The sequence below is a fragment of the Talpa occidentalis genome, unplaced genomic scaffold, assembly GCF_014898055.3.
Source record: "Talpa occidentalis isolate TD23 unplaced genomic scaffold, MPIMG_talOcc4v2.1 talOcc4.16, whole genome shotgun sequence".
Taxonomy (NCBI): domain Eukaryota; kingdom Metazoa; phylum Chordata; class Mammalia; order Eulipotyphla; family Talpidae; genus Talpa; species Talpa occidentalis.
Genome location: NW_023601653.1, coordinates 5,354,525 through 5,382,507, shown reverse-complemented (window position 1 = coordinate 5,382,507; position 27,983 = coordinate 5,354,525). Strand labels below are relative to the sequence as shown.

The 27,983-nt window shown below is 58.6% G+C and overlaps 1 protein-coding gene across 5 annotated transcripts; it reads right to left on the bottom strand.

Moving 5' to 3' along the window:
• Positions 1-36: 36 nt before the first annotated feature.
• CSNK1E (casein kinase 1 epsilon) lies at positions 37-23,756 on the bottom strand. 5 transcript variants are annotated; one of them, XM_037513581.2, is made up of 12 exons: positions 23,629-23,673; positions 20,608-20,695; positions 12,848-12,958; positions 12,551-12,699; positions 10,891-11,119; positions 9,788-9,958; positions 8,178-8,326; positions 5,062-5,122; positions 4,211-4,403; positions 3,978-4,117; positions 3,310-3,375; positions 37-2,497 (listed from the first exon to the last, which is right to left on the bottom strand). In XM_037513581.2, exons 2-11 carry the CDS (start codon positions 20,681-20,683, stop codon positions 3,359-3,361), a joined length of 1,296 nt encoding a protein of 431 aa, XP_037369478.1. In that variant the 5' UTR covers positions 20,684-20,695; positions 23,629-23,673; the 3' UTR covers positions 37-2,497; positions 3,310-3,358. The 5 variants fall into 5 exon arrangements, with proteins under 5 accessions (XP_037369478.1, XP_037369479.1, XP_037369480.1 ...); XM_037513582.2 differs by lacking the exon at positions 5,062-5,122 and having other exon boundaries at positions 23,629-23,756; XM_037513583.2 differs by lacking the exons at positions 37-2,497; positions 3,310-3,375; positions 3,978-4,117; positions 4,211-4,403; positions 5,062-5,122 and adding exons at positions 5,131-7,401; positions 7,500-7,603.
• Between the last annotated feature and the right edge of the window lie 4,227 nt (positions 23,757-27,983).

Below are 27,983 nucleotides of genomic sequence, written 5' to 3'. Positions count from 1 at the left end.
ATTTTATTTTAAAATTTATTTTATTTATTTATGCATAGAAGAACTGGGGAGCAGGCCAGAGGAGCAGGGGGTCAAAGGATTCACCAGAGACAGAGTGGGGAACAGAACAGGCAGATTGACTGAAGTACACGGCTGAGGGGAGCAGGGGGCGAGTCAGGAGAGGTCTGCTGCGCCATGTGCGTAACTCCCTGGTTGGGGATCGAACTCTTGTGCTGCAGTGGCTGTGAGTAGCTTCACAGTGCTGAGACTTAACCTCTTGCACCAGCAGGGAGGCCCAGGACAAAATTTTAAAGCTGTAAAAAGATTCACTTCATAGGATGTTTAGTAGTGATAATAAAATTGGCACTTTGAAACTTACAGGATACAACAAATAAGCATAGTAGTATTAGAAGCATTTTTTACTAAAAATATATGAAATTAAAAGATTAGCTCCTTTGTTTTGCCCCAGGGCCCAAGGTTGGTAATTTGACTAGTGTGTGACATCAGAGGTGCCCGACGGTATTGAGGGGAGGGCAGCGAGGGGTACTGATGAGAATGGGCAAATGAAGTGGAATTTCTTGGGTCAGTTCACGGGGCACCAACTCCACTGTCACATGGCACTGAGGGATGCCTCTACTCTCAGCCACTGGCATTTCTCTGGTGGTTTGAAGAACCACCTTTCCTAAATCCAGTTGTGGGGGTCACTGGACTTTCAAGTGGCAGCACCATAAGAGACCTTATGGGGTTTTGAGCCATGTCCAAGACTTCCAGATACCCCCCGAAACTCAAAGCCCTCCACCACCACCCCTAGGCTGACCCACGGGGTCAGGTGGCTTTGCCCTTTTCTGGGGGTTGAGACTGTGGCAAAGGTGGGTCTTGAGTTGATGAGAAGTAGGGAAGTAACGGCAGACTGACCACAAACCATCCCCAGGCCAGAGACGGCAGGACGAGGCTGCCCCTTTACCCAGCTGACTAAAGGGACCTCTCAGGCCCACGCGGGCCCTCACCTGCAGGGCTCCTTGGTGGGGTGGTGCCCAGCAGCACTGATGCTGGGGATGACCATGACCTGGTCCAGGTCCTGGTTTGCCGTGACTGGGCACGTTGTTTGCCCTCTGGACCCTGTCCCCGTGTGACAGCAATGATCTGATGGGACCTAACAGAATTCTTGAGTGGACGAAACAGTATAGTGTAAGGCATTTTGGACCTTGGTATTCAGTGTGGTCCTGGCTTTGGGCATCAGCTGGCACTTATCAGGGCACAGACGCTCAGGCACCCCCAGTCAGCACCTGCAATTAAACTGGGTGCAATGGCCGTGACTGTGAAGTCCTGCTTTTAAAGAGTCCCCAAGTCTCCCCAGCCCTACCCCTTGCCAGGTCTGCTAGGGAAAAACCCCTAGAGCACAAAGGTACCAGAGCTGCCCACGTCACTTTATCCTTTCCTACTTTATTACTTCAAATTAACAACCACAATAAAGCTCAAAAAAGTCCAATATTTACACAGGAAAAAAGTACAAAATTCCCCCCAAAGTTCTTCAGTATTTTTTTTTTCAGTTTTTTTAAATTACAAAGTAATAAAAAGCTTTGCTCTTTAATTAAAAAAAAAAAGAAAACGGAAAAAGGGAAACAGGGGTAAATAAATTAGGAAATACACACACGGAGGGAACAAACAAAAGTAAAAGCAGGTGTTAACTAGGAGGGATGGGTACATCCCGCGCCCAGCCAACCCCGGCTCCTCCTCAGAGAGGCCTGGCCCCGGTGAGGGAACCCCAGGTGACTGTCAGGACCAAGGAGTTAATTTATGACCCAGGAGCCAGATGTTGCTGGAAGTAGTCTCCGCGGATTCTGCCCTAAGACCAGGAAAGGGGGGTGGGGCTGCCACAGGCGGGTGACAGTCTCAGGGGTTGGCGGTGCCCTTCTGGAGGGACACGGAGGTCACTTCCGCCTGTGTCCTTGGTAGGGGGATGAGAACAGAAACTGGGCCTGGCGGGCGGGGCGGGCACCTGCTGTCCCAGGAGATACAGGTCAGACACACACACACACACACGAGGCACCTCAGCCCCCGCCACCTCACCAAACACTCAAGGTCTCTGTTGAGAGGCAAAGGGACCCAGACACTCAGGGGACACTGGAAAAAGCCCAACACAGAAAGTTGGCCTCTGCCGTCCGGGGCAGGCGGGGCGGGGCTGAGGCTCCGACCCACCACACGTCCAGTGTCCGGCTCCGGCCGCCTCCGACGGCATCTCAGCTCCAGGCCGGAGACGGGCGGCGTGGGGCGGAGGGCCCAGTGTCCTGTCCGAGTCTGGCAGCCTGACGGTCACGGGCAGCGGGAGAAGCAAAGGGACCAGAGTCCTCCGTGCTCTGGGCACGCCATCATCTTGCCGTTGGCCAAAAAAACATCAACGAAACAAAATCCATTGTGGGTCTTGTGCTGGGTTTTTCTTTCCTTTTTGATTTCTTGAGTGGTTCCCCCCATCATTGTGTTGGTTTTTTTTTTTTTTAAAGAAAATACAGTGAAGACACTAGAAAGAAGACAGAAGACAGATTAAAATGGATCTGCCTCTGGTTACCCATCCACCAGACCCCTGCAGCTCCTGCGTCCCTCTCCCTGGGGCCTACAGGAGGTGCTCACTTTCACCAGAACAGTCCCTCTCCCTCCTCACCCCCAGCCACACGTCTGCCCTGCCCTGCCATTCCACAGAGGGTTCATGAGTCTGAGGCCTGATGAAGCAAAGACTCCACTTTATGTCCGCTGTGTGTGGGGAATGAATTTCTGCAAAGCAATTCATACTCAGGATGTCCTGGAGTGAGGCCCAGCTGCCTCTGATATTAAACTGCTGTCTGCCATTGTATGTATCCCCCATGGAGTACAGGCCTCCCCCCAACAAGCACTCCCCTTCCACATTTCAGGCCCCGGAGTAGACAGCTGCTGTGTGCCACCTCGGGGCCTCACCCAGTCCCAGAAGAGGCCTCAAGACTCAAATTGGCTGTGAGGACTCCCGCGGGCCTCGACGGCAGAGAAACACCCGTCCACGGCCCTGCTCTGAGTGTTCTGCATGAGTTAAAGGCTGAGACAGGGCTGAAGCTCCAGGAGGTGAGGGTGCGAGTGCAACTTTCTAGACTACATTAATGCAAAGTGGGTGGAAGGCCCCAGGGCAGAGTACAGGTTTCCTTCAGACATGAAGGGCCAGGCCAGCTCCAAGCCTGAGACAAGCAGGTACTGAGATCTAAACTCCCTTGAGGTCCTCCCACTCTGCAACTCACAGCTCCTCCCCTAGGGCCCTGGTTGTTCCCAGCCCTGGCTGGGCTGTGTCCAAAGCAGACATCAACTCACCTAAGCAAATACTGGTTCGACGGCAGGTCCTCCTCACTTCCCGAGATGGTCAAATGGCACGCTTGTCTTTGGGAAGCAGGGGAGGGAGTGTGACTTGGTGGCAATGGCAATCTGGTCAGTCTCCCCAACAGAGGAGCCCAGTCCACCCCCCAAGGCCCTGCAGCCCTAGTCCCGAGAGGCAAAGCAGCTGCCCAGGCTACATGAGTCCAGCTCACGGCCTATCCTGAGAGAGCAGGCCTCTCAGCTGTCAGGTTATCCTCCCTAGACAGCCACGGACACCCCCTTCCAAGACCAGACATGGCTCCTAAGTAGGGCAGCCAGACAGGACCCACCCACCCCTCAATCCTGGGCTGACAGGGACCCCTGAGGGGCGCCCTCATAGCAGGGACCGCGAGCCCCTCCTGGGTGAGCTCCCTGCTGCCCACCCAAATGAGCCCCTGGGGGTCCAGTTTAATATCAGGCCAGATATTAAACAGCAGTTTAACGAAGGCCAGAGCTGCTTGCTGGGGCACAGACTGCCCTGAGCTCTAACTCCCAGCTCTGCTCAGTGGGAACGATCAAACCAAAAGGGGAAAGGTGGCCCGACCCTGCTCCCAGGTTCTCAAGGAGAGCCGGGAGGGAGGCGCAGCACCCTGGGCCCGACTCCGGCCTGGGAGCCTCGTGCTCACCTGTGAGGCTGAGATCCGGGAGACCTCTTGCCGCCCAGTGAGGTCGGAGGACGAGACGTTGGCGGGCGCGCCCCTGTGTAGCCTCATGCTCACCTTCCTCTCTCTGTCGACCCGTGAGATCGCTCTGGGAGAAGTATTGCCTGGAGGGCGAGGCGGGGGGAAGCCACCCTCAGCATTAGGAGCTCTGGCTGTGGCACTGGACCCCTGGCACCCGGCCCTCACACTCTGCTCACCAGCTTGCTGGATGCGGGAGGCTGGAGTGGAAGCCACGGGCTCGGCGGCACTGCGGAGCCGGTTGGCAGTGGCCCCTGTGGGCGGGCCAGGGGGCAGGGCCCGGGTGGCAGACCCCCGGAGCTGCCCCATCCTCTCCTCGCGCTCGTGTTCTCGCCGCTCCCGGTCCACGTCCTCGGGGTTCCGGGCTGCACCCTGTGGAGACACGAGATGAGAGCTGGTCAGTGCTGAGAGGGCAGGGGACTCCAGGATCTGTCCCTCCTGCAGGACTGAGAGGGCCAGGGAGGCCAGATGGGCATCTTGGGAAAGGGGTACCTCAGAAACCCTCTGGTCCAACCTCCCCACAAAGCCGGAAGCCCAAAGGTCTGGAAATGACCCATGATCACACAGCACAGAGAAACAGCCATACAATCACCCAGAGGAAGGTCACTCTGCTCTGGTCACCAGGGGCTAGAGTCAGAGCCTGGAAGGGCCCCAGATGACCAAGAGTACCTCTGGACCCTCTCAACCGCTATGTTCAAAGAGCCCTTGGCTCCCCTCGGTGCCCCAGCAGAGCAGGGCAGCATTCAGAGGCCAGCTGAGGGAGTTAGAAGGCCAGCTGAAGGTGGGCTGGGACTTGATGGGTCTCTCAGGTTCCAGTCAGGGCCTCTTTCCAAGGGGTCATTCTCCCCCTGCCCCTGACAATGGCTTCTGGCAAGCACTAGATGCCCATGGAGGATAGAGAGGCCCAGCAAACAGGCTGGGTGCAGAAGGGGTGTGGGAGCCCTGCCCTCAGCCACTACCACCCCCAGTGCAGGAGGAAAGGAGAGGCACCCAGAGAGGAGCACATGGGAGCAGTGCCGGGCCGTGTTACCTAGTTGGTCCTGGGGTCGTCCACAGGGAAGGGCAGGGGGCTGGCATGAGGGGGGCCGCATCTGTGGAGGAGAGAGCTGCGGGCTGAGTTGGGGGTCTGTTCATGGGCTACAGGGTGCAGGTTCCTGTGACCCTGGGTCTCTCCCAGGAACTGGCCAAAAAAGCCCTGCCTTTAAGCAACTCTAGGAGGCAGAGGCCGCAGCTCAGAATAATCCCCAAATTCTAGTGAGGAGCCAAAGCCCAGGGAGGTGTCAGAGCCTGTCTGGGGCCACACAGCTCAGAGTAGGGCTATGCTTTGAATGTAGGCTCTGCTGCCCTGCTCCCTGCTCCCCCAGAGAACTTATCAGAACACTCAGGATGCACACCCCCAAGTCCCCACACCCAAGGCAGGCCTGGAGGCACCAGGCTCGACCTCCCTGGGCTTGCCCGCTGGCAGCGCCAGCCTGGCCAACAGCAAGCAGCCAGAACTCGAGCACATCCTGAGCACGGAGAGCTGCGGCACCAGCCTGCTAGGCAGGTGAGAAGCCGTATCTGGGCTGGGGACACGGAGGCTTGGTGGATTCAGTGGTCCCCTCAGAGGAGCACAGCCCTGGAGCTGGTGCCAAACAAGGGGCTAGAACCCATCCTTGGTGGGAGGTGAGCCGCTGTCCCCATTCCATCCAACCCAAGTGACGCCTCGAGAGACACACGCCAGGGAGGTTTCTTGGCTTTATTTGCACACAAGAAAACATACAAAGTCCACGTCAAAGTCACAAAGCATCCACCTGTGTCGCAGGGGCCCGACCTTGGCTGTCGTTTCCTCCTGGCCAGCTGGCTGGACCAGGGACATGGCGGCTGTGTGCAGACAGCAGTGTCCCCGGCTCCAGCTATCTGAGGATTCCCGAGCCTGGCTGCTGAACGACCTGGGTGGCCACTCTGAGGAGGGAAGTTTTCAGTTGAGGCACCCAGCATGGTGTCCAATCTGGAGATGGGTGCTGGTGACGGCTTCTGCAGGGTGGGTGGCGTGGGAGGGGCGTGGCCTTGGGAAGGAAGGTGTGGAAAACCCCCATAATGTGCCCACAAATGCTTCCACCAGGAGATGTGAGGGTGAGCTGGCCACGGTCCTGAGAGGGCCCAAGGCGCCTGCTTATCCAGTTCAATGGCCCTCAAGTCAGAGACTTGTACAGGATAAGGCCGCTGGTACCTCTCTTCAGCTTCTGACTCCAGGGCCTGCCCCAAAAGGATCCCAGGAAGGGGTCGCTGCCAGCAAAAAGTGGGGAGGGTGCGCTGACCTGGCTGGAGATGAGATCTTGCTGGCAGAGAGTTTCACGAGCAGCCACATGGGTGCCTTCTCAAGCAGCACTATCCTACAGAATGTTCCATGATGATGGAAATGTTCGCTCCTGACTTGCCAGGTGTGGTGGGCACTAGTCAGTTCCTAGCAGCCACCAAGAACTTGAAGAGTGGCGAATGTGGCCATAAAAATACATATTCAGCTTTGATTAATTTTATTCTATTAAAAATCAGTCACAGGTAGCCAGAGGCTGCCACACTGGATGGCACAGGCCCAGACAATGCAAACCATCCTCGGAGCAGTGCTGAGAAGGCTGAGCACATCACGGAACCAGACTCAGGGACAAGCGTCTACCAGATGAGCCAGTGTCAAAGTCATGACCCTGTGGCAAGAAGATTTGGCCCCACAGGCCCTAGGCCCTTGGCAGCCATCCCAGCCAGGTCTGCGGTGAAAGGTGCCCCACTGTCCAACTCCCACCCCCATCCTGGTGTCCCTTGGTCTGCAGAACCCTGTTCTCTGCCTGACTTCTGTCTCTCTCCCTGCAGAACAGGACCAGGATGCTGTCTGAGACCCAGAGAGGTGGGTGGGGCACGTGACCAATGTGACCCCAGTGTCCGGGAGAGCAGGCCTTCAGCCTGAGTGGCAGTGAGCAGAGGGCAGGGCCATGAAAGGAGATGTTCAGCAGGATGACACTCCGGGGGGCGTTTAACTTGTCCAGGTTCAACAAAGAGGCCGCCACCTGGGCCCAGCTGAGGCTGCTCCTGCAGCCGTTCCCACTAGGCCCCTCCAGGGCAGCGACATCCACCCTCCTGCAGGTGCTATTCCTCAGCAGTTGCTTTATCGAGAATCTTGTGGCAGGGTCTTCTCCGCCATACCCTCCACTGTACCCCTACACCACGCCAGGGACGCCTCCTCCGGCCTGGCCCTGATGGGCTCAGGTGCACCTGCTGACATCAGAACTGGGGCCCCGGAGTCCAGACCACAGGCCAGTAGTTTTGGGGGGGCAACTCCTCCACCTCTTCCATGGGCCTATCTGGAGGGCCCTGGGTGCCCACAGGCAACGGGCACCTGGAAGGGACAGAAAGAGCACAGCAGAGGCTCAGCCGCTTGTGCTCACCTGGCCATGTAATGAGGCATGGAAAGGCCAGGCCTTGGAGGGTCCTTACCAGTATGAGGATGGGTACGTGGTCCCGGCACAGGGACAGGGGCGGGGGTAGGGCAGTGCGAGAGCTTCGTTGTCACGGGGCTGAGCCTGACTCGAGGAAGCCCCCTTTTCCAGAAGAGACGTGAAACAAGACATACGATTTCACAGATTCCGGAGCTCCGAGCACAGCCGACGGTTGCTTCTCCCCACCCCACCCCCAAGACCCTTAAAAGAAAGAGGCAGAACAGCTGCCCAGCAAGACCCAGGGACCCACAACCAGGAAGAAAGAAACCACAGTGGATGGGTCCAAGCTGCCCAGAGGGCCCACTGTGAGAGCAGTAGCCTGGGACGTGCAGAACAGCAAGAGCAGAATGGTGTAGGCCACGATCAAGGCCGCCGGGGAGCCCACCAGCGCCAGCCACGCCCGGGCGTGGGCACTGAGGAGAGACTGCAGGCCCAGCCAGGTCCTCCTGGTTCTGGTGGGAGGCAGCACCCCGCCTGGGCCCAGGCCATCAGCACTGATGAGGATGGAGTGGGGGGGCCATGGGGGCTCTGGGACCCCAGTGAGATCACTTGTGCTATCCAGCTCATAGTGCCCATTTTTGGGGAGCCCCGCCCACCACAGAGCCACCTTGGCTTGATGAGTCAGGGCCTCCCCCATCCTGCCCCCCATGCCCGCCTTGGTCTCCAGGTGACTCACGAATTTGAGCATGTTCCAGTCGAAGACGTAGTCATAGGAGAAGCCCTGCCGGTGGAAGAGGTTGCGGAAGAGCTGGCGCAGGTAGGAGTAGTCAGGCTTGTCGTCAAACCGCAGGGAGCGGCAGAAGTTGAGGTATGTGGAGAACTCAGCTGGCGGGGGGGCGGGACAGAAGAGCCGCGGTAAGACCCCTGCTCCCAGAACTCCCAGCAGCCTGTGTTGTCCTACCAACCCATCGGGCCAGCAAACACTTTCAATCTGAGAGCAGGCCAGACAGAAACAAACAGAACCACAGGTCTCCCTGTGGTGCAAAACCCAGCGGCCTGGAAGCAGAGCCTTTGCGGACACGAGAGTAAACGAAGACTGTGAACAACCGGCCAGTGGCCCGGCTCCCTCAAGACCCTGGTTTACAGTCTTCACTGGCTCTGCCAAGGATTCTGGGGGTGATGGAGATGACAGGGCAACAGCTGTCATCAACCCCAAGGGCAGCTGAGAGCCCACGGGAACTCCTAACATAATGTGTTGGAGGAGCCAATTCCTCCTTCAAAAAGAAGGGGTGGGAGAGGGCCCTTGGGAGAGAACAGAAGATACGCATATCAGCCCACCCGGGTTCCTGGCACAGAGCGCCTGAGGCTCCTGACACCTCCCAAGCAATAAGAGAATCTCTTGTTCCAACTGCTGGTCTCTCGCTGAGGCCCCGACACAAGGTTCCCTAAACCCTGTCACTTCCTCAGTGACAAGAATACAGCGAGGCCATTCTCCATAGACAGCTGGAGGGCGGCCCTCAGAAGACTAAGCCGTAATAGAAGCTGGGAATTTTCAGCACCCCATCCCGCAACTTCTGGAGAGGGCAGGGATGGAGTTAACAATCAAGCACGCCTGCGTGATGAAGCCTCTGCAAAATCCAACAGTAAGGGGCTCCAAAAGGTTCCAGGTGAGGAAGCACATTCATGCCAGCTCCCTGATTCATGAGGACAGAGCCCCTGTGCCTGCGCCTCCCAGATCTCACCCTCTGGACCCTCATCATACTGTACAGCCACACCCTTCAATGAACTGGGAGATGGGAGGGTCCCTGCTGTGTGAGGCGTCCTAGCGAGTAACTGGGGCCCACGGAAGGGGGGGTGGCGGCAGTGTTTTAGAGCCAATGGTCAAGAAGCACAGGCAGCAGCTGAATTTGCACCTGGCATCTGAAGGGGGTGAGCACAGTGTTGGGGGACAGCCCTTAACCCAGGGACACAGCGCTATCCCCATGAGACAGCATCAGAATGGGGCTAGGCCACAGGACACCCAGCTGATGCAGCAGGAGCCACACAGCGTGGGGACAAACCTCCACACACGGGTGACGGAGGCCTCGCAGACAACACGTCCCGTGTGAGTGGAGGAGGTGGCAGAAGGAGAGGAGTGTTTCTGCTGATACTGAGCCTTGAGAGGCCAGACAGGAGTGTGAGTCAGGACAGCCAGACCCCCCAGGTGGGCCCGAGCAATGCCCATGCCGTGATCAATCACCTGGTGCCAGGGCAGCAAGCGCCCAGTGTACTATGCATGGCTGTGTCTTCCCCTTGGAAAGGGCCTCAGGGGTCTCCCGGCAACCTGAACCCCACCGGGTTACTCACAGGGGTAGCCTTTGCAGAGGACCTCGATGGGTGTCGACATCTTCTTCTCGCTGATTCGCTCGTACTTCTGGCGCTTGGTGGCGGCCTTGAGGCCCTGCCAGGGCAGGGAGCCCAGGTTGAAGTACATGAGCACATAGCCCAGGCTCTCCAGGTCATCTCGTCGGCTTTGCTCTGCACAATTAAGGACAAGGTAAGGGGCCAGGTCAACTGGTGTTCCCAGCTGCTGGGGGCAAGACCCCTCCTCTCCTCCTTCAGGACACCTCTTCAAGTGAGGGGAACCACCCACCCCGTTAACCCAATGCTGGGGAACCCCCTCGTGTGCTGTCTTTCAGCAGCTGCTACAAACAGGCCTTACTGTGGCCCTCTCCTACAGACAAGGGGCCTGAGGCTGAGCTTCTCAATTCCATCTAGGCCTAGTTTTCCTAGCTCAGGCACTTAGTCTCATTCAGCAGCGATGCAGTCGGCATCCCAGTGCCATCTTGGCCAGCCAATACACCAGCTGCAGCATCAGACAAGGCTGGGGTCAACTCGAGCTAGAACATTTGATAAGGAGCAAAACCTTAAGAATCTATGTTGCGGGGCCTCCCTGGTGGTGCAGGGGTTAAAGACAGCACTATCAAGCTATCGCCAGTCACTGTAGCACGAGTTCCATCCCCAGCTGGCCACGGGGCAACCCACATGGCACAGCAGACCTCTCCTGTCTCACCCGCTGCTCCCCTCAGCAGTGTGTTTCAGTCAATCTGCCTGCTCTGTTCCCCACTCCGTCTCTGGTGAATTCTGTCACACACACACACACCCCTCCCCGGCACCTCTGCTCTGTACCCCAGCTCTTGTATGCATAAATAAATAAATCTTAAAAAAAAAAAAAAAAAAAAGCACCTATGTTCCCCCTGGCACCTGTAGCTCCCGCCCTCGCCCACTCGACTGGCTGCCGTGGGGGGGGGAGGGGGGAGTGTTAGGCTTTTGAAGGTGCTGGGCACACTGCTCTCTCTTACAGAGCGGAAGACGTGACTTGTAGAAAGTTAGGGGGACAAATACAGCTGCAGAAAGTCAGGGCCCTGTCCAGCAGCTGGTGGTCTGCTTTACTCCTAGGCCTCACTCACCGATGCCCAGGTGGGTGTTGATGGAGGCATAGCGGGCAGTGCCAGTCAAATTCTTGTTTTCCCGGTAGGGGATGTGCTGGTGTGTGCGGGCATCCCGGTACTTCTTGGCCAGGCCAAAGTCGATGATGTAGACCAGGTTGCCCTTCTTCCCCAGCCCCATGAGGAAGTTGTCGGGCTTGACATCCCGGTGGATGAAGTTCTTCGAGTGGATGTACTCAATGCGGCTGATCTGGAGTAGGGCAGAGGACAGCGAATCATTCAGCAAGTCTTTCAGGGACAGGCATGCACCCAAGTGCTCGGGGCCTGGCCCTGTTCTAGGGCTGATGGCTGGGGCCATGGAGGTGGCACATGTGAGCATGCACACACACAAGCACACAGCCCGGCCCTGGATGGGAGACAAAGATCTGTCTACAACAGTGTAAGACGATTTCAAGGGGTGGGTCAGGGAAGGCTTCCTGGAGAAATAGCACTAGACAGGAGCTCTGAAGAGGGAGTTAACCAAGTTGTTGTGAGACAGGGAAAGAGTAAGGTAAGAGAGCTAATGGCAAGATCTAGTAACGAAGCCTGAAAGGCATTGGCCCTACGAAGATTTGCCTGCCTGGCTCTGTACCCTTGGACTAGGTGTCAGAGAGGCATTTTTAAAGGTTGCTCAGGCAACCAGATTGGGAAGGGAGGGGATGAGAGGGCATACCAATGAAGCCTAAACTTGGCAGGAATGATAAGATGGAGACCAAAAGACAGGCTTTGTTCCCACTTCCACAGGACACCAAAGTCAGGTGACACCATCCTCTGTTGAATGACCTTTAAAATCTTCACAGCCTGGGTCTCCCCTGGTGGCGCAGCGGTTGAGCACTGGGCTGCGAAGCTGCCCGCAGCCTCTGCAGCGCCGGTTCGATCCCCCACCGCCAGCGAGGGTCCCGCATGGTGCGACAGACCTCTCCTGCCACGCCCGCTGCTCCCCTCAGCAGTGTATTTCATCAATCTGCCTGTTCTGTTCCCCGCTCTGGCTCTGGTGAATTCTCTCATTCTCTCATCCTCTCGCACTCTGACTGTACCCAGTGCTTGTATAAATAAATAAATCAAACTTAAAAAAAAAAAAAAAAAAAAAGGTAAATCCTTAAAAAAAAAAATCAAATCAAATCTTCACAGCCTGAGACTGAACCCTGCAATGTAGGTTCTCAACACACCATGCCAGGTCCAAATCTGATGCTTTCAAATTTGTAAATTTCTTCCCTGGCGTTTATAAAGGGCTCTAGGACCTAGGAATGGCTCCAGGACAGGCCCCTGCTCTGGTGTGGCTCTGTGTGAGGTCCCACTGGACCCGAGGACACCCCAGCAAAGGGGAAACTCTCCCCTAAAATGACTAAGGCTCAATGAGTCCTAGCAGCTCACCTTGGGCACCACACTAGGACAGGAGCCAGCCCTACCCCCGGAGCCCAACTCAATAGGTCTGGGGTTGGATCTGGGAATCTGCATTTTTTTGGACTCTGCATTTTAAACCCATTGTTCAGCAGGAGTCAATGTGCCCTGATCCTAAACCAGGAAGCAGGCCAGTCCTATGCCCTGTCACTCCTGCTGCAACCCACATGGCAGGGCTGGCACCCTGTGCAACCTGGCACAACAGGCAAGCAGAGGCTGGACAGGAAGCTGGGGGACTCACCATCTGGTCGGCCAGGAGCAGCACCGTCTTGAGGCTGAACTTGCGGGAGCAGAAGTTGAAGAGGTCCTCGAGGCTGGGCCCCAACAGCTCCATGACCATGACATTATAGTCGCCCTCGGCGCCACACCACTTGATGGACGGGATTCCCACTGTGGGCCGGGGAAGCAGGAGCAATCAGGGCATATCCCTCTCCGACAAAGACCAGAGCCAGGGCTCTTTGCACACACGCACACGCATGCAGTTGTGCACAGTTCTCAGACTCCCCAGCATCCCACCAGGCTTCCTCCCGGCCCTCACCTCCCCCTTGCATCATCTTGTAGAACTTGCTCTCGATGTGAAGCTGGGGGTGCTTCGTTTTCACACACTCAAGTTTGATGGCAACTTCTTCCCCAGAGGCGATGTTGGCACCTGAGGAGGGGGGAGGACACAGGGATCAGAGTCACCCTCTGCCAGGTGGGCAGCCCAGAGCCCCCGACCAACTGGATGTCTGCCTGTGAGGCGCTCAGGGCCCCTTGGAGGAGACTGGAATGATGACAAGAGGGCCCAAGGCCATAACAAATGGAAGCAGAGGGGCGATGAGGGCACAAGAGCACCTCCCAGTGAGGGCAGGAGGAGAGAGAACTGCAAGAGGTGCCAGGTGGAGGCGGTGAGGAGCCACAGACAGTTCAGGGGGCCACAGGCTGGGGCAGCAAGAAGGCTGGATGCGGGCCAGGCCCACGAAGGCACAGACCAGTCAGGACACCTTCTCCTGGGAAAAGGGAGCCACTGAGAATGTGTGGGCTGGGGAGAGGTGAGATCCACGGGGCATCAGACTGAGGAGAGAAATGGGCAGGGCAGACCAGGGGAGCCCAATGGGCGGGGGTGTGGGTGCGGTCAGTGTGGACACACGGGGGCAACACTGAGCTGCAGGTCGAGGATCAGGATGGGTCCCACCACTGCCACGGCAGGGACACCACCAAGGAGCCCATACTGCCCCCAGCACTTGCCCACTCGGCACCTGTGGACCCTCAACCCGGCTTCAGAGACCGGCATCCCAAGGTCCAGGTGGTCGGAGTCTGCGCAGCAGGGTCCTGCCTGCAGCACCAGTTCCCACCGACAGCCCTGGGGGCTCGCAGGCAGGACCTTCACACACCCCAAAGTCTAAGGCACCTTCTGGCAAGGAACCACAGAGCAGGGCTAGGCAGGTCCCAGAGAGCTGAGGCTGAAGGAGACTCAAAGCTTAAAACATGCCTTGCCCTAGCCAAGGCCCGGAGCCTCTCCCCCACATGTCTATGTCTCTAGTCTCTCTAGGTCCCTCTTCAACCCACCTCCCACACAGACCCTCCGTGCTCCTTCCAACGCCCCCACTCCGGGAGGCCAGTTGACGCCTCACAGCACTGGAGCCCAAGGTGCCTGCGGGTGGGTGAGTCAGGGTGAAGAGAAGGGCGCCCACCCCCTGCTCCCCCACCGTCATGGAGACGCACAGCACGGCTAAGCCTTAGACCACTGCTCCGCGCGAGCAAGCCGGGCGCGGAAGACCCCAGGAGACAGGGTTCCACCGCAGGAAATGCTCAGGACAGGCAAACCCAGAGACAGGCTGTGGCTGCCAGGAGCCGGGGAGGGCAGCAGGGAGAGCCTGCTCAATGGGCACAAGTTTCCTTCGTGATGAGGAGCAAGCTGGGGTCGGTGGCTGCACAACACTGGGAATGCGCTAAATGCCACTAAATTGTACACTTTAAAGTGGTTAATTTTATGTTATGTAACTCTCACCTCAATTTTAAAAAAAAACAGAAGCAAGAGACAGAAGAATGCAAGCGCTGTTTTTTTCTGGTAGTTTTATTCACTTTCCTGCAGTATGTAATTGAGCTTTTCTGCTTTCTATCCATCTATCATTGCCTCTTCCCTTCTGTACCCCCACCCCATCTCTCATACTCCCTCCTTTTTAACCTCAGATACCTCAACTTTGGTTCTCCCTATGGGCTAGCTGCTGAGCACGGGTCTCTACTTCTCAATTTTCAGAACACAACACCGGAACATCGCTGGGGGATGTAAACCTGCGATAAGAGTCTTCAACAAAAGGGCACCCGGAAATGCCAGCACTGCGTCTCGTCTCCGAAGGGGAGAGTGAAGACAGGCACGCAGGGGGCGGGGGCTGAAGGTGACAGGCATGCTCTCTGACCTCAACGGGGAGGTGGGGGGGCCTGCCAAGCCCGAACCTCACCTGTACTCTTTTGTACCTGCTGAACGTTTACTAAGAGGCAAAACTAAAGCTGGCCATGCCCTCCCCCCACCCCCGCAGGCAAGACCAGCTTTAAAACCATGGAATGGTAGCAGGGAGAGCTGTCTATTAACTGGGATAGGTAAAGCTCTAGCTCCCTAACAATCCTGAACGCATGCAACAATACAGCCTTCCTGCCCTCCAGAGAAGGAATTCCTTCTCCATGGCAAACACACTGGAAGCAAAGTTCTAAGAATACCTGCTCGTAACTCCTACCACCAGCGAGGAGCCAAGATGGCCCTACGCGGAGCACTCCTCCCGTCAGGAGGAAAGAGGCCACAGATGCAACAGGAGGTAGGGTCCAGGGTCACAACAGATACTTCAGGTGAAAGAAATTAAAATACAACGGTTTACTTCAAGGAAAAGATGTTCTACCTCCGTGAATGAGAAGCCAAGTTAAAATGACCCTGAGAGACCACCTTTGACCTCTAAGTCGCAGAAGCCCCAAGGGAAGGTACCTGCCTGTCTGAGGGCAGGGCTGTGGGGCAACAGACGCCGTGTGACTGGCACCTCTTCGCTGGAGGACACTTGGGCCCCAAACACCCTCCCACTCTGGGGAGTCGATTTAACATCCTTGCTTCGTGCAAAGGGCAAAATGCAAGGCTCTCTGCTGGGGGCTGTCTGCAAGAGCAGAAGCTTGGAAAGGAGCCAAAGGCCCATCACGGGGACTGTGGTGAAACGAAGAACGGGCCAGCCACAAAACAGAGCACAATGGAAAAAGAATGAGGAAGCCTCTCTGCGCAGAAGTGGAAAGTTCTCAAAGACACAGGAAGTGAAAGAGCAAAGTGCGGAACATCATGTATTCTGCGCTCTCTGTAGTCCCGGAAAAAAAAGTCTGTTTGGTGGCCGTTTCACAACAGGAGGCAAAATGAAGACTGGGGCGGGGACGGGGGGGGGGGGGGGGGGGGGGGCGGGCCGCGGGGCGCAGCAGTTATTTCACTGGGTACCACGTTACACCTTGTGATTATCCTCAGCTCCGTTGCCGAGCTGCAGTTCCGTCCTATGCAATCCCTCATTTCAAGCACAAGCATCAGTGGTTTGTGGATCTGCAAGGCGCCCAGCGCCACTGATTTTAGAGCGGGTGCATCGCCCCCATGTGACCCCAGCTGCCCGGCCCCATGACCACTGCTTCCTGTCTCCAGGCCAGCCTATTCCCCACACTGACACTACCTGGTCCTCTGAGCTTCCTGCACTCAGCACGCTTCTGTTTTCATTTTGGTTTTGTCTCTTCATTTTTGAACCACATAAAATAAAATTAAAATTTGCAAAACAAAACAAAGTAGTGCATCCAGTGACCAAATGGGGAGGAAAGTGCTCTGCCACACAGCGCTCATCGCTGGGGAGAGCAGTGCCCAGCGCCCGTTTTCTGGGGACAGAGAGGGGTTGGGCTCACCAGCACCCTTAGGGATATGGGCTCCAGGCCAGAATCCTGTTCTGTCACCTCCTGACAGGGGACCTTGGGCAAGTGACATTACCTTCTGCACCCAGGGGGTCCATCGGTAAATGGGACAACAGCACCCTGCTTGTGGGGTTGTTCTGAGGTGTGAAGCTGTCTAGGCCCATGCCTCACACTCAGGAGGTGCTCAGCCAAGTGCTGCCCAGGCGCCAGTGCAGGCTGGCGGCAGGCAAGGAGGAGGGAACAGGCACACTGTGGCCAAGACGCCCCCCTCCCCCGCTAAAGGGGGGCTGTGAGGACTCCTGACACAGCAACAGGACTGCCAGACGCCCAAGGCCACAACCAGTGCCGGTGTTTTGGGGTACCGTGAGCTCTGGGTGGTTTGAAGCAGTTGACAAGGTCCATGGAAGAGGTGAGCAGGGGAGAGGCTGGAGGGTCTCCAATGCGGAGTTAAAATCCTTTAGACTTCAGGGCCTAGGTAGCTGGCTTACAGGGGTTCTCAGCCTTGGCCCTTCTGACATTTCAGGGTGCTCAACAGCATCCCTGACCTTTATATATTAGTTGCCAGTACCACACCCCCAAGTTGAAACAACCAAAAATGTCTCCAGACTTTGCCAACTGCCCCCTTAAGACAATGCCCCCCTCCCTGCTAAGAGCCACTGGTGTATCAGGAAGGCCCGGAGTGGGAAGCCAGAGGCAGCTGTGGCAACAGTGCAGACAAGTGGCTGGCAGCTGCTGGAGAATGGACCCTCTAGCAGCAGGGCCTTCAGCACTCAGGATCAGGCAGATGTCCGCAGAGATGAGAGGCGGGGAAGAAAGCCCTTCCCTGGGGCGGAGGGCCTCAGGAGCCCTTTAACCCTTGAACTTTACACCAGTCTGCATTCCTGACTTTGTATCTCCATCCTAGACGTGGAAACTGAGACACCAAAGGTCAATGACTAAAGGACAAGCAACTTCCCCAGGTTAGAGACCTAAGCGGTTATGTAAAGTCTCCTGACTCCAGCAGTCGACCACCCCCACTGGACCCTGGTGCTGCCTCAGAATCCTGGCAGGAAGCTGCCAGCCTTGACTCTGATCTCCCTTGCTTCTCACACTGCAGAGCTGCAACTCAGAGAGATCAAGTACTTGGCCCCAAGTCACTGAGAACTGGCTGGGGCAGAGCCAGGATTTGAAATTTAGTCTCTAAAGCCACTGCTTTTTCCCTGTATCCCAAGTGAAAAGTGCCAGAGCAGAGCAGAGAGGTGCAGGGACAGCCTAGTGTAGAAGATGGGGCCCTCACATGGGGCTCACTGGGGCACATTGCAGACACCGGATAACCACACCTGGCTGGACTGGAGGGTGGGGCCCACCGACCAGAGGCCTGGAACTGACTGTCCCCCACAACTACCTGTTGGGGGAAGCAGAGCTCCCTCTCACTGACAGCTGAGAACCAGAGACAGAAGGGTCTAGGGGATTCCCAGAGCCAGCAGTTAGCAGAGAGGACATGACTCAGTCACCCCTGGATACTATGCAGCCACTTTGAGGCCCTAACAAAGCTTGCCCTGCTCTCCTGGCCACTCCCCATGACAAAGAGGGCAGAAGAGAGTCAAAGAGGACCTGCGGGCTTGCGGCCACATCGGGATGTGCCTGCTCCTGCGATCCTGGAAAGCGGGGCCTGGAGGCTGCGCCCAGCCCACCTGCAGAGGCCATCTGGAGTCAGGCCCTGGCACCAGCACATACAACAAGAATGTGGCCAGAACTTTGAACAAAGGCAACCATGAGGCCAGCTGGGGAGGCCCTACAATCAGCACCATCCCTGTACCAGCAAGACAGTGTTGGGAGGGAGTTGGCAGGACAGCAGTCAGGGCATGGGCCCCAAAGAAGCTGGACACTCAGGCCCAAGAGGACCAGATCCTTGATAAGAGCAAATACCAAGCAGGACAGGGGGCTGAGGTCCAGCATATGCCACCATCTTACTTCCCACCACCTTGGGGTGGGAAGTGACCCTGTTTTGCAAATAGGAAAGTCAGGAACCATCATCACTTGCTCAAGGTCACACGGCTGGTAAAAGAAACACCAGCACCCAAACCTTCCAGAATTTACTCTGGAGTCGGCACAAAGAGTAAGTCTGGACCTAGTTTCTTTCTTTCTCTCTTTTTTTAAAGATTTATTTATTTATTAGAGACTTATTTATTTATTTATTTTAAAGAGGCGTGTATTTTTATTTATTTATTTATTTGTTTGTTTGTTTATTTATACAAGCACTGGGTACAGCCAGAAGCACGGGAGGGTGAGAGAATTCACCAGAGCCAGAGCAGGAAGCAGAGCAGGCAGAAGGACCGAAGTACACTGTTGAGGGAAGCAGCGGGCGGCAGGAGAGGTCTGGGCGCCATGCAGGACCCTCCTCCGGTGGCTGGGGAGCAACCGGGGATCGAACTGGCGCTGCAGAGGCTGCGGGCAGCTTCGCAACCCAGCGCTCAACCGCTGGTTTCTAAAGCAACAAGGTGACTATAGGATAAACAGGAAGTCTTGCCTCCAGGGAGGTTCTACCAAATGGGACACTGGCTTTCTGAGTGACCTTGGGCTGCCCTACCCCTCCCTGGATCTCAGCTTCCCTTCTGCAAAAAGACCCTGAACCTGGGGTTACCTTGAGCAGGTGTCTGTGTCCAGAGCTGCTTGTCCATGCCTGTGCCCTTGACCAGTGGCTCCGGGCTTTAGTCCTAAGCCCAAGAATCTCCATACAAGGTGTCCTTTGGACCCACCCCAACTCCACAGACAGAAAGAAGATGGCCCAGAACCAGTGCCCCATTTCACAGATGAACATGCTGAGGCTCAGAGAGAAAGTGACTGATCCAAGCAGATTGGGGACCTGCCCCAAAGCCTGACCTTTGACCTCCTATTTTGACCTGAGGCCACTTCACATGCCTTTGCATGGAACAGACGCCTGGCCGCTCTGTTCACCAGAGAGGCCTCCACGAAACACCCACTGCAGGCAAGCCATGCAGGGTGCTGGGGAGGGTAGGTGGACACAACTTAACACTGGCCAAACTGAAGGGGCCCAAAGTCACAGAGGAAAGCTCTCAGACGGCAACACCTACACTGCCTCTTCCCTCTGTGCTGAGATCTGGGGGTGCCTTCAGTGGGAGGCCTCCCCAGCACTTGCCAATGAACTGCCCATCTAGCTGGCACTTTACAGTTTCCATGCTGCTTTCCCGCGTGCCATTGCATCTGTGCCTCATGAAAGCCTTGCCTGGCCAGGTGTTACCGTCACACAATCCTGGCAGATGGGGACACTGAGGCACAGAGCAACCACGGACACTCCAGCAGACAGTCAGGTCTGGAATCCAGCCTGTCTGCCGTCTCCTTCCCAAGCTGCCTTCTGTGCTCACTCGTGCAGAAGGTACAAAGGTCCCCTTTTCTAGTCTCCTAGAGAAAGCCTGGACGGCCACACCTCAATTGCTTGATGTGTAAAGCAAGGTCTCCACAGGTTGTGAGGACGGGGAGCACATTCCAGCAGCCCTGCCTGGCCCCCGTCCTGCTCAGAGATGCAGTGTTACTCTCTGTGCCCTCAGATGGGGGTGAAAAGAACTCACCCCCAGAGGGCAGGGACCATTTCTGAAGCAGCACACTGACTTGTTGGGTTCCTCTGCCCAGGACAGCGTGATGTATCCTCCGTCCCCAAGGAGGAAAGCAGAGGCACAGCTGCCTCTAAGGACACCGGGAGGGGGTGAGGATGAACCCCAGACTGGCCATTTGCTCTCACCACACCCCTTCACTATTACCCGTAAGTGCCAAGAAGGGCCATGCCTTTTAGGCAGGAGCCCCACTTCTCCAGGACCGAGGGCAGGGCTGAGCGGTCAGCGATTTGTTGAAAACGACATCAGAGCAAACTCAACTTTCAACAGGAAGCACATCCAGAGAGCGAGAGAGATCCTTTAGGCACAGATGCCCCCGTCCCTCCACCCTGAGGTTAGGGGAGCCTGCGTCATCCGAAGCCGGCCTGGGCGGAGTGCCAAAAGGCTGGGCCACCGGGAGGGGGCTAGCTGGAAGTAAGCAGCAGCCCGGGCCAGTCCACAGCATCCTTCTCCCAGGAGGCACGCGAGAGAGGGCTGCTAGGGCTTTCCCACGTGCGGCTGGAGACAGGTCGTCTGCAGCTGGAGATCAGAGCTAAAAATATCCTCCTCTGCCCAGCCCGGGGTCGGTGGGAACCTCATGCTGCCCCGACTACTAAGGAGCCCCCCCCCCTCATCCCCAACCTGCTGCTTCCTGCCTCACCTGGAAATGTCCTGGAGACAAATGATCAACACGTGTCACCTGCGCCCCGAGCCAAGTTCTGAGCCTGAAATATTGTTATCTTTTCTCCTCCTTGTCCCCCAGGCTGTCCCAGGAGCCCAGAACCACAGGGCGGCAAGCAGGAAGACATACCCAGGTAGATATCTCCGAAGGAGCCACTCCCGATCTTCCGTCCCAGGCGGTACTTGTTCCCCACACGCAGCTCCATGATTCACGTTTGCTGCAGAGAGAAGAGAAACGCTCGGTCAGAGACGCAGGAGCTGGGAAGCGGGGCTCCCCCCCACTAAAAGCCAGACAGGCCATGAGGTACACGGGAGACCAACATTCGCCCTCAGTCCAGGGAGAGAGTGGCCTCCTTTTGCCTGAGGGCAAGCAGATGCCAGGCAGCAGGGCAGGTAGCCAACAGCCTCCGCCCCTGGGGAGTAACTGAGGCCAGCTTAGAACAGGTTTCCACACCGCCAGGGAACAGGTGGACCCGGTGAAGGGGTCTGGAAGGAAATAGTCAAGCAAGCATCTCCTTGAGGGCCACTCATTTGGGGACCCCTCAATAGCAGTCTCTCAAGGGGCAGGTCAATCACAAATGGCCCAGACCCTAAAAGGAAAATCAAGGACAAAGGGGGTAAAGGGAAGGGCGGTGCAGGAGCTGACTGTCCTGGGGGCGCTACCATGGCAACCACTAGCCGGTTCCATTTCCAGGGACAGGATGACAAGTGACAAGTTGAACGGAGAGTCCCAAGGAGCAACTCAGCCCCTTTAGGTCTAAGAAACCACGGGGACCCCTGGCCCCAGGTTGCCGCCCCAGGCTTCTATCACCAAGAACTGGAGGCCGCACCTCCCAGTCTGCCTGGCAGGAGGGCTCCTTCCTGAGATGGGGGAGCTGCCTCCACCATCCACCTGCAGCGCCTCCCTCTCCACCTCACCCGACACCGGGCCCTCACACAGGCCTCTGCACTATTCCTCTGCGTGGACTGGCTGGGGTTGGCTTCCCTCAAGACTAGAACAAAGGTCTCCTACCGGGCCCCAAGGAGCAACCCAGGGCACCAGAGCCCAGCGTCAGGTCTGTGGCTGCCAGTCTGGGGGCGCGAGGGGAGATTTGGGGGAGAGGTACCGGCTTGAGCAGCTCCCTCCTTCCCGTGACCCTCCTGGATGACAAGTCCACAGGCCATCAAGGGCCGCCTCTGCTCTGGCCTAGAACAAAGGTCCCGGCCAGCAGAGGAGGAAAGTCAAAGGGTAGGAGGCAGTTTCTGCCGCTCAGGGATTGAGAAAAGTAGACTATGAAACACGGAGAGGGATGGGGGACCCCTAAGATCCTGGAGGTGTGGACAAGAGGGCCAGAGTAGGAAACTAACAAGAGGCGCCTGCCTGCATTTGCAGACCAGCACCTCAGGCCCGTACTCACGCCACCTGGCCCCGGGGCCCCGCCAGCAGTCTTACCTGGGCCCAACAGCGTGCCCGAGGCCCCACCTGGCAGCCTCCCTCCCAAGCAGGGTGATTTCATGCCAGGGCTGGGAGACAAACAGGAAGATGGGCACGCAGCTGTGCCGGGCAACGAGGCTCTGTCTGCCCCTTCCCATTGCCAAGTGCCAGTCCCCAGAGCCAGACCTGCGCAGGGTCGGGGGAGATTCATTCCACAGGCTGGGGGTCTCTCTGCCCTGGCAGAGGCCAGGAGCCCACAGGTCTGCCCAGAGGAGACATGGGCCCAGCACCTCGCTCCCAGGGAGCTGCTGCCCGATGCCACCAGGAGTCGCCTCCACCCATGCCAGCCGAACTCCGGCTCTCAACCAAGGGCCTCTGCCCACAGGCCCCGCGGAGCCCAGCTGCCGGCAGGGCACCCTCCACATCTGCAGGAAACCCGCGACCGCACACCTGGCAGAGCCGCGCTCCAGCGTGTGCGCTCCCGCGGGAAGAAGAAAGGCAGGCACACCCCGGAGCCCCAGGGGTGGGGTGGGCGCGTGTACACACAAACACACCCCCACCCGCCTGTTTTCCAGCGACGCCGATTCAGAGACCACACACGGCAGCGGGCAAGCCGCGGGTCAGGAGAGGCACATAAATACCCCGCATCCTACATTACATAAATGCCCACGCGGGTTATGTAAATACCGGGCCCTCCGTCTGGGCTTACATAAATACACCCGCCTGACCCCCCGCCCCTCCCCACCGCGCGCGGGGGGCCTGTGGGAGCCCGCACCCCGCCTTTCGCACCCCGGGGGGCCGGCCCCGAGCGTAGGGACAGTCCCCGCCCGGCTCCCGGAGCAAGGGGCGAGCGCGCCGAGGCCGAGCGTCTCCGCCCGCGCCCCGGGAGGAACCGAGTTGTTTTTGTTGTTCTGTTCAAGGGGAGGCCCGCGATGGCGAGTTTCGGCCCAGGAGACGAACTGGCACGCGCCGCCCGCGCCCCGGCCCCGGGGCAACTGGGGGCGCACCCTGGACCCCGGGCAAAGGACACCCCGCAAGGGGAGCCACTCGACCCCCTCCCCGCAGCCCCCCATAGAGACTGTGGCAGAAGAAAACTAAGGGGAAAGTTGGGGAGGGGGCTCCCCCGCCGGGAGGCTGGCGCGGAGAGGAGCGGGGGCCCTCGAGAGGGCCCGGCTCGAGTTCCGGCCCCCGAGACCCGCGCGGGCCCGGGCACGACGGCGGGGCCCGGCCACCAGCACCCCCGCCCCTTTCTCGCCACAAAGGAAAACACGGCCGGGCGCGCGGCCGGCACCTCGGGGCCCCGGCGCCCCCGGCACCACGGGGAGCGGCCGCGCGGCCCCCGGCCCGGGCCCCCGGGGGGGCGGGTTGTCCGCGGGGCGCGCGAGCCCGGGGTCCGGCCGAGAAGCCCGAGCCACGGCGGCGGCGCCCCCCGCGCCCCGGCCCGGCTCCCGGCCCCCGCCCCCCGCGCCCGGCCCCAGCCCGGAGCGGCCGCCCCGCGGGGCCCGGGGTCCGGCGGGGGCGGGGGCCGCCGGCGGGGCCCCCGCGGGCGCGCCCGCAGAATAACAGCCGCCCCCCGCCGCCTCGGCCCCGGCCGCGCCTTTGTCCTCGCCGGGCCGAGCGGGCGGCGCCCGGGCCCCCCGCACCCGCCTCCCGCCCGCGCCGGCAAAAACAAAGAGGCGGAGGAGCCGCGCGCCCCCGGCCTGCGCCCCCCGCGCGCCCGCGGCCCCCCATACGCACCCCGCCGGGAAGGCGCCGCTGCCGGGCCGCTGCGCCGGGGGCTGCCGCGGGCGGGGGCGGCCCGCCGGGGCGGATGCCGGAGGATTCGGGGCGCCCGGCGCGCCAGCCTCTCCCGGCCCCGCCGCCGCGCTGCGCCGGGCCGGCCGGGTCTGGCTCTGGGCGCTCGCGCCGCGCCGCCTGCTCGGGCCTCCTGCCGCCCGCCCCCGCCGCCGGCCGCGCGCTCCCGCCGGCGCGCGCCCGCCGGCTCCCATTGAGCCCCGGGCCCGCCCGCTGATGTCATCCCCGCCCGCCGCCGCCGCCCCGGAGCATTTAAAGGGCCCGCGCCCCGCGCCCGGCCCCGGCCCCCGCCCCCGCCCGGCGTCGCGGGGGCGCCTCGCAGGGCGCGGGCCACGCGTGGGGCGCGGAACACGCAGACACCGGCGCCCCGACCCGGCCGGGGCACGGGTGCGGAGCAGCCGGGTGGGGGTGTGAGGAGGGCGCCCCCTAAACTGGGGGTTCTAGGCGCAGCGTCCTTTCCCGGGGCGGGGGGGGGGTCTCTCTCGGGCCGGCCCCGCCGACGACCGCGGCCTGCGGGGGCTGCTCGGCCGCGCGCTCAGGGACTGGGGCGCCCTCCGCGGGCCCTGCATGCTGCCGGGAGCAGGCCCGGGTAGTTCCGGGGTGAACATCACAGGACAGCAGGACACGCTGACCAAAGACCCGGGGAGGCAGCCCGGGCCCAGCCACCCTCTCCTGCGGGAAAAGCAAAGGCAGAGACCCACGGGGGGCTTCCCCCTCGCTCCTCTTCCAGCTGCTCGAGCTGTGAGGGCACAGAACAGACCCTCCGGCCCTGACCTTGTTCTCACACATTTGACAAAGGGCGCCCCACACCACGGAACCAACACTCGAGTCTGAATTTAACCAGCCAGCTCCCGGCTCTGCACTGGGTTTCCAGACCTGCAGATCGGGAAGGCCCTCCCGCCCCGGTCAGGGAGCCGGAAGGCTTCCTACCTGCTGCCAGACCGCTGATGAAAGGGTCCAGGGGAGACTCATTAAAAGTATCCTATTTACACTGTGCCATGCAAAGCTCCCAATGTGACACACCCCCCTTCACACACACACTGTGGCCACTGTGGGCACACCACTCCGCACAAGGCCACTCCCGGAAGCGGGCACTGCCATAATCGCTGCATCTTCCCTCAAGCCTCAGCCCTGAGTCACACCTGCCCAAACTGGTAGGAACCCCTCAGACCAGGTTCTTTTACAGCAGAGGAAGGGGTTTGCCCAGGACCACACAGCACAGCAGGATGGCACTGTCCTCCCCCAGCTGAGGGTATGATGAGCCCATGTCCAAGAGCGGGCAAGTAAGGACAAGCCTTGTCCCCGTGAGACTCAGTCCTAGAGCCTAATCACTTCCCTTCACAACCAATGAATGCCCCTTCCGTCCCCTGGGTTATCACCCCAATCACACCAACCTGAATCCCGACCCCTGGTTCCAGAGCCAAGGCGCCAGCCTTCCCTGTAGCCAGCGTAGCACTTTCCCCTGCAGGAGAGAGGGAGCCTGGCCCTACAGAGCAGGGATGGGATGTATCCTCCCTCCTCCCCACTCCAACCTCCTAACCTAGGCCCTGCGTCCCAGTTATGGGCCCTCCCTGTCCAGGAAAGGACTAGAACTTCTCCAGACCTAACGCCAAGGGCTGGGAGAAACAGCTATGGCATTTATTCCTCTCAAACAACAGATTAAAGTCTACTCTCGTCTTTCCCTGGTTTAGCAAGGGAATCTGAGGCTCCTACTGGAACCTGCTCCCCATCCAGAACTCACAACCACCAGCCCATTCAAGATCCAGCCCCAGGCTGACCACTTAAGGCCCACTCCTGCCTCCCAGGCCTCCCGGTCTCTCTCCCCCTGATCCCACCCACCCTCTTGGAAGACTGCCCCCCACGCCTGTTCCTAATTAGCTATGTTCTCCTCCTTCTACCCCCTAGAAGGCCTGGGCCCTGCTAAAGAGCTCCAAAGCTCCACTGAAACAGGACACGAAACCCACAGAGGAATGGAGTCGGTTCAAAAGGGAAAGAAAACGTAGTGGGGCTCACCTTCCCCCGGTGAGATTCTCAAGGGTTCCCGCCAGGGAATTTCCCCACTTCAAAGACCATGGGTGTGGCCACCCTAGCCACCCTCCCTACAAACCCACCTACCCAGAAGTTGCAATCTGGTCTGGAACCCCGGGTAGTCTTACCCTGGCTTTTAGCTGCTCTGCTTAAAGCAGCCCCTTTCCAGACTAGCACTTTATACCTGCGCCTTGGCGTGCCAGGGCACAGGGCTGGGAACCTCAAGGGGAGCCCCGGAACTGGCCACTTGTGAGGATGATACCGCAGGTGGAATCAGTGGAGGGGAGAAAGATGTCAGTTCCTTCCAAAGGGATCTGCAACCTGAGCGCTGACTGAGCACTGTGGATTTACTGAACAACACGGCAGAGACATCTCAACCCAACCTGACACAATCTTCACCCCCTCCCCCAGCTCTCCTGCCCCCCTGTCCTATCGGCCACTACCCTGCAGCCTCACTGGCCTCCTTGCTGGTCTGTTCACTGCCCCTAGGATGAACCAGGCAGACTCTAGCCTCAGGGCCTTAGCCCCGGCTGTTCCTGCTACCCGTGTGCTGTTCCCTCAGCCATCACATGGCTCATTCCTTCACCTCCCTTGACCTTGACTCTCAAGCCACCTGCACGGAGAGGCCTTCCCATCCTCCTGATTTAAGATCCCCATCCTGGAAGGGCACGGCCTCTCTCCTTTCTGCTTCATTTCCTTCCTGGCATATATCACATCTAATACATCCTTTTTCTTTCTTTAACTTATTGTTTTCTGTTTCTTTTTCTAACACATTTTATAGGCTACTTTTAGATTTTTTTTTTTTTTTTTGGTCTCTGTCCCCCCACTAGAGTATAAATGGCATGGCGCCAGGAAGTTAATGCCATTTGGGGCACCCCCGTGTGGCACGTAGGCGTAGCCAGCAAATATTTGCCGAATGAACGAGTGGGTGGGCGCGGAGGGACAGCTCCTCTGACCAAACATTAAGAACTGTCCTTCACCAGCACCTGCTCACTCTACGCCGGCCCGGGAGACACGGGCCTCACTCCTCACACCCCTTCAGGGAGGCAGTGGCCTGGCAGGGCCAGGCTCTGAACCCCTTTGTCCACCTTTCCAGACAAGTCCTGGGCCTTCCATTAGCCACAGCTGACCCCGTGGTGGGGGAGGGAGTCAGGATCCCAGTGGGGTGCTTTTATTCAAACCCCATCATTTTACAGAGGGACTGAGCCCTCAGGGAGTCTGCTCCGCATCACAAAGGGGCTTCAAATGCTGACTCTACTGCTTTCCAGCTGTGTGAATCCAAAAAGTTCCTTAAACTCTCAGAGATTCATTTGTAAAACAGGACAAGGCAGATGCAAAAGTGACTTAGCCCCAAAGAAGCCCCCAGGGAGAGGCAGGTGAGACCGTCTTAGTCCTCGGCCCCTTCCAGCGCCCCTTCCAGCACCCCAGGCTGTCTCTCGCTTTTCCTTCTGTACCTGTCCCTGGAGGGACCACCAGCAGCCCCTTTAAGGTGGGGGAGGGCTGGAGGGAGGCAAGCTCAGGGGGCCCAGGTGAACCCTGGCCTTGCCCACCCGTCTCACCCCCGTCTCCTCTCTGGAAGTGTTAGGGGGAAAGGATGTCCTAAGATAATTTCATACAGGCTTTGTGGACTCCACCCCCACTCCAGACTAAAGCCATTAGGACATTGGGAAAGACAAATCCCATCACCACCAAGGGGAGGGTGGCTGGGACCTGAGGGTGGAGTTGGGCAGCCAGGTTGGATATAAAAACCAAACACGTGGGCCTTGTTCTCTCTCTGGCTCGCGATCGCTCGCCTCCTGGCTTCACCGCTCCTGGCTGGCGGCCAACTCTGAGAGCGCCATTTTTGGGATTCCTGATCGGCGGATCGGGTAGGACGCATTTAAAACTTTGTCTCCCACTTTTCTCCCTGAGCTGTACATTTCCTCATTTCCCCTTCCCTTGTCAATAAACCTTTTATGAACCTTTCACGTGTGCCTGCAGTGGAGCATTGATAAGTCCTTTTAAGCGCGCGGCTGAGGACCCACAGTCAGGCACCCCGTTTTGTATCGGGGTTGCTCTACAACAGAAGGACCCCCGCAGAGAGTTTCGCTGACGTCCTCTCTGGTCTGCTGCTGCTCATGTCTCCCCAGACCCCAAGGATCAGTGACCCCCACATGGGCTCCACTCCAAGAGGCCCCCCAGGCCTGCTGACCTGAAGATGCTGCCCTGAGACATTCTCACCGCCCACCACGGCCTGGGCTCCCGCCCCCTGACCCTTCCTCCGTGATCCA

Bases quoted from the DNA above. Each gene is read 5' to 3' on its own strand.
- CSNK1E (XM_037513578.1), bottom strand. From the start codon at position 20,683: ATGGAGCTGCGTGTGGGGAACAAGTACCGCCTGGGACGGAAGATCGGG. The intron at 12,700-12,847 runs GTGAGGGCCGGG...CCCGGCCCACAG, and splicing joins CAAGATGATGCAAGGGGGAG to TGGGAATCCCGTCCATCAAG. The intron at 11,120-12,550 runs GTGAGTCCCCCA...GCCCTACTCCAG, and splicing joins TGCTCCTGGCCGACCAGATG to ATCAGCCGCATTGAGTACAT.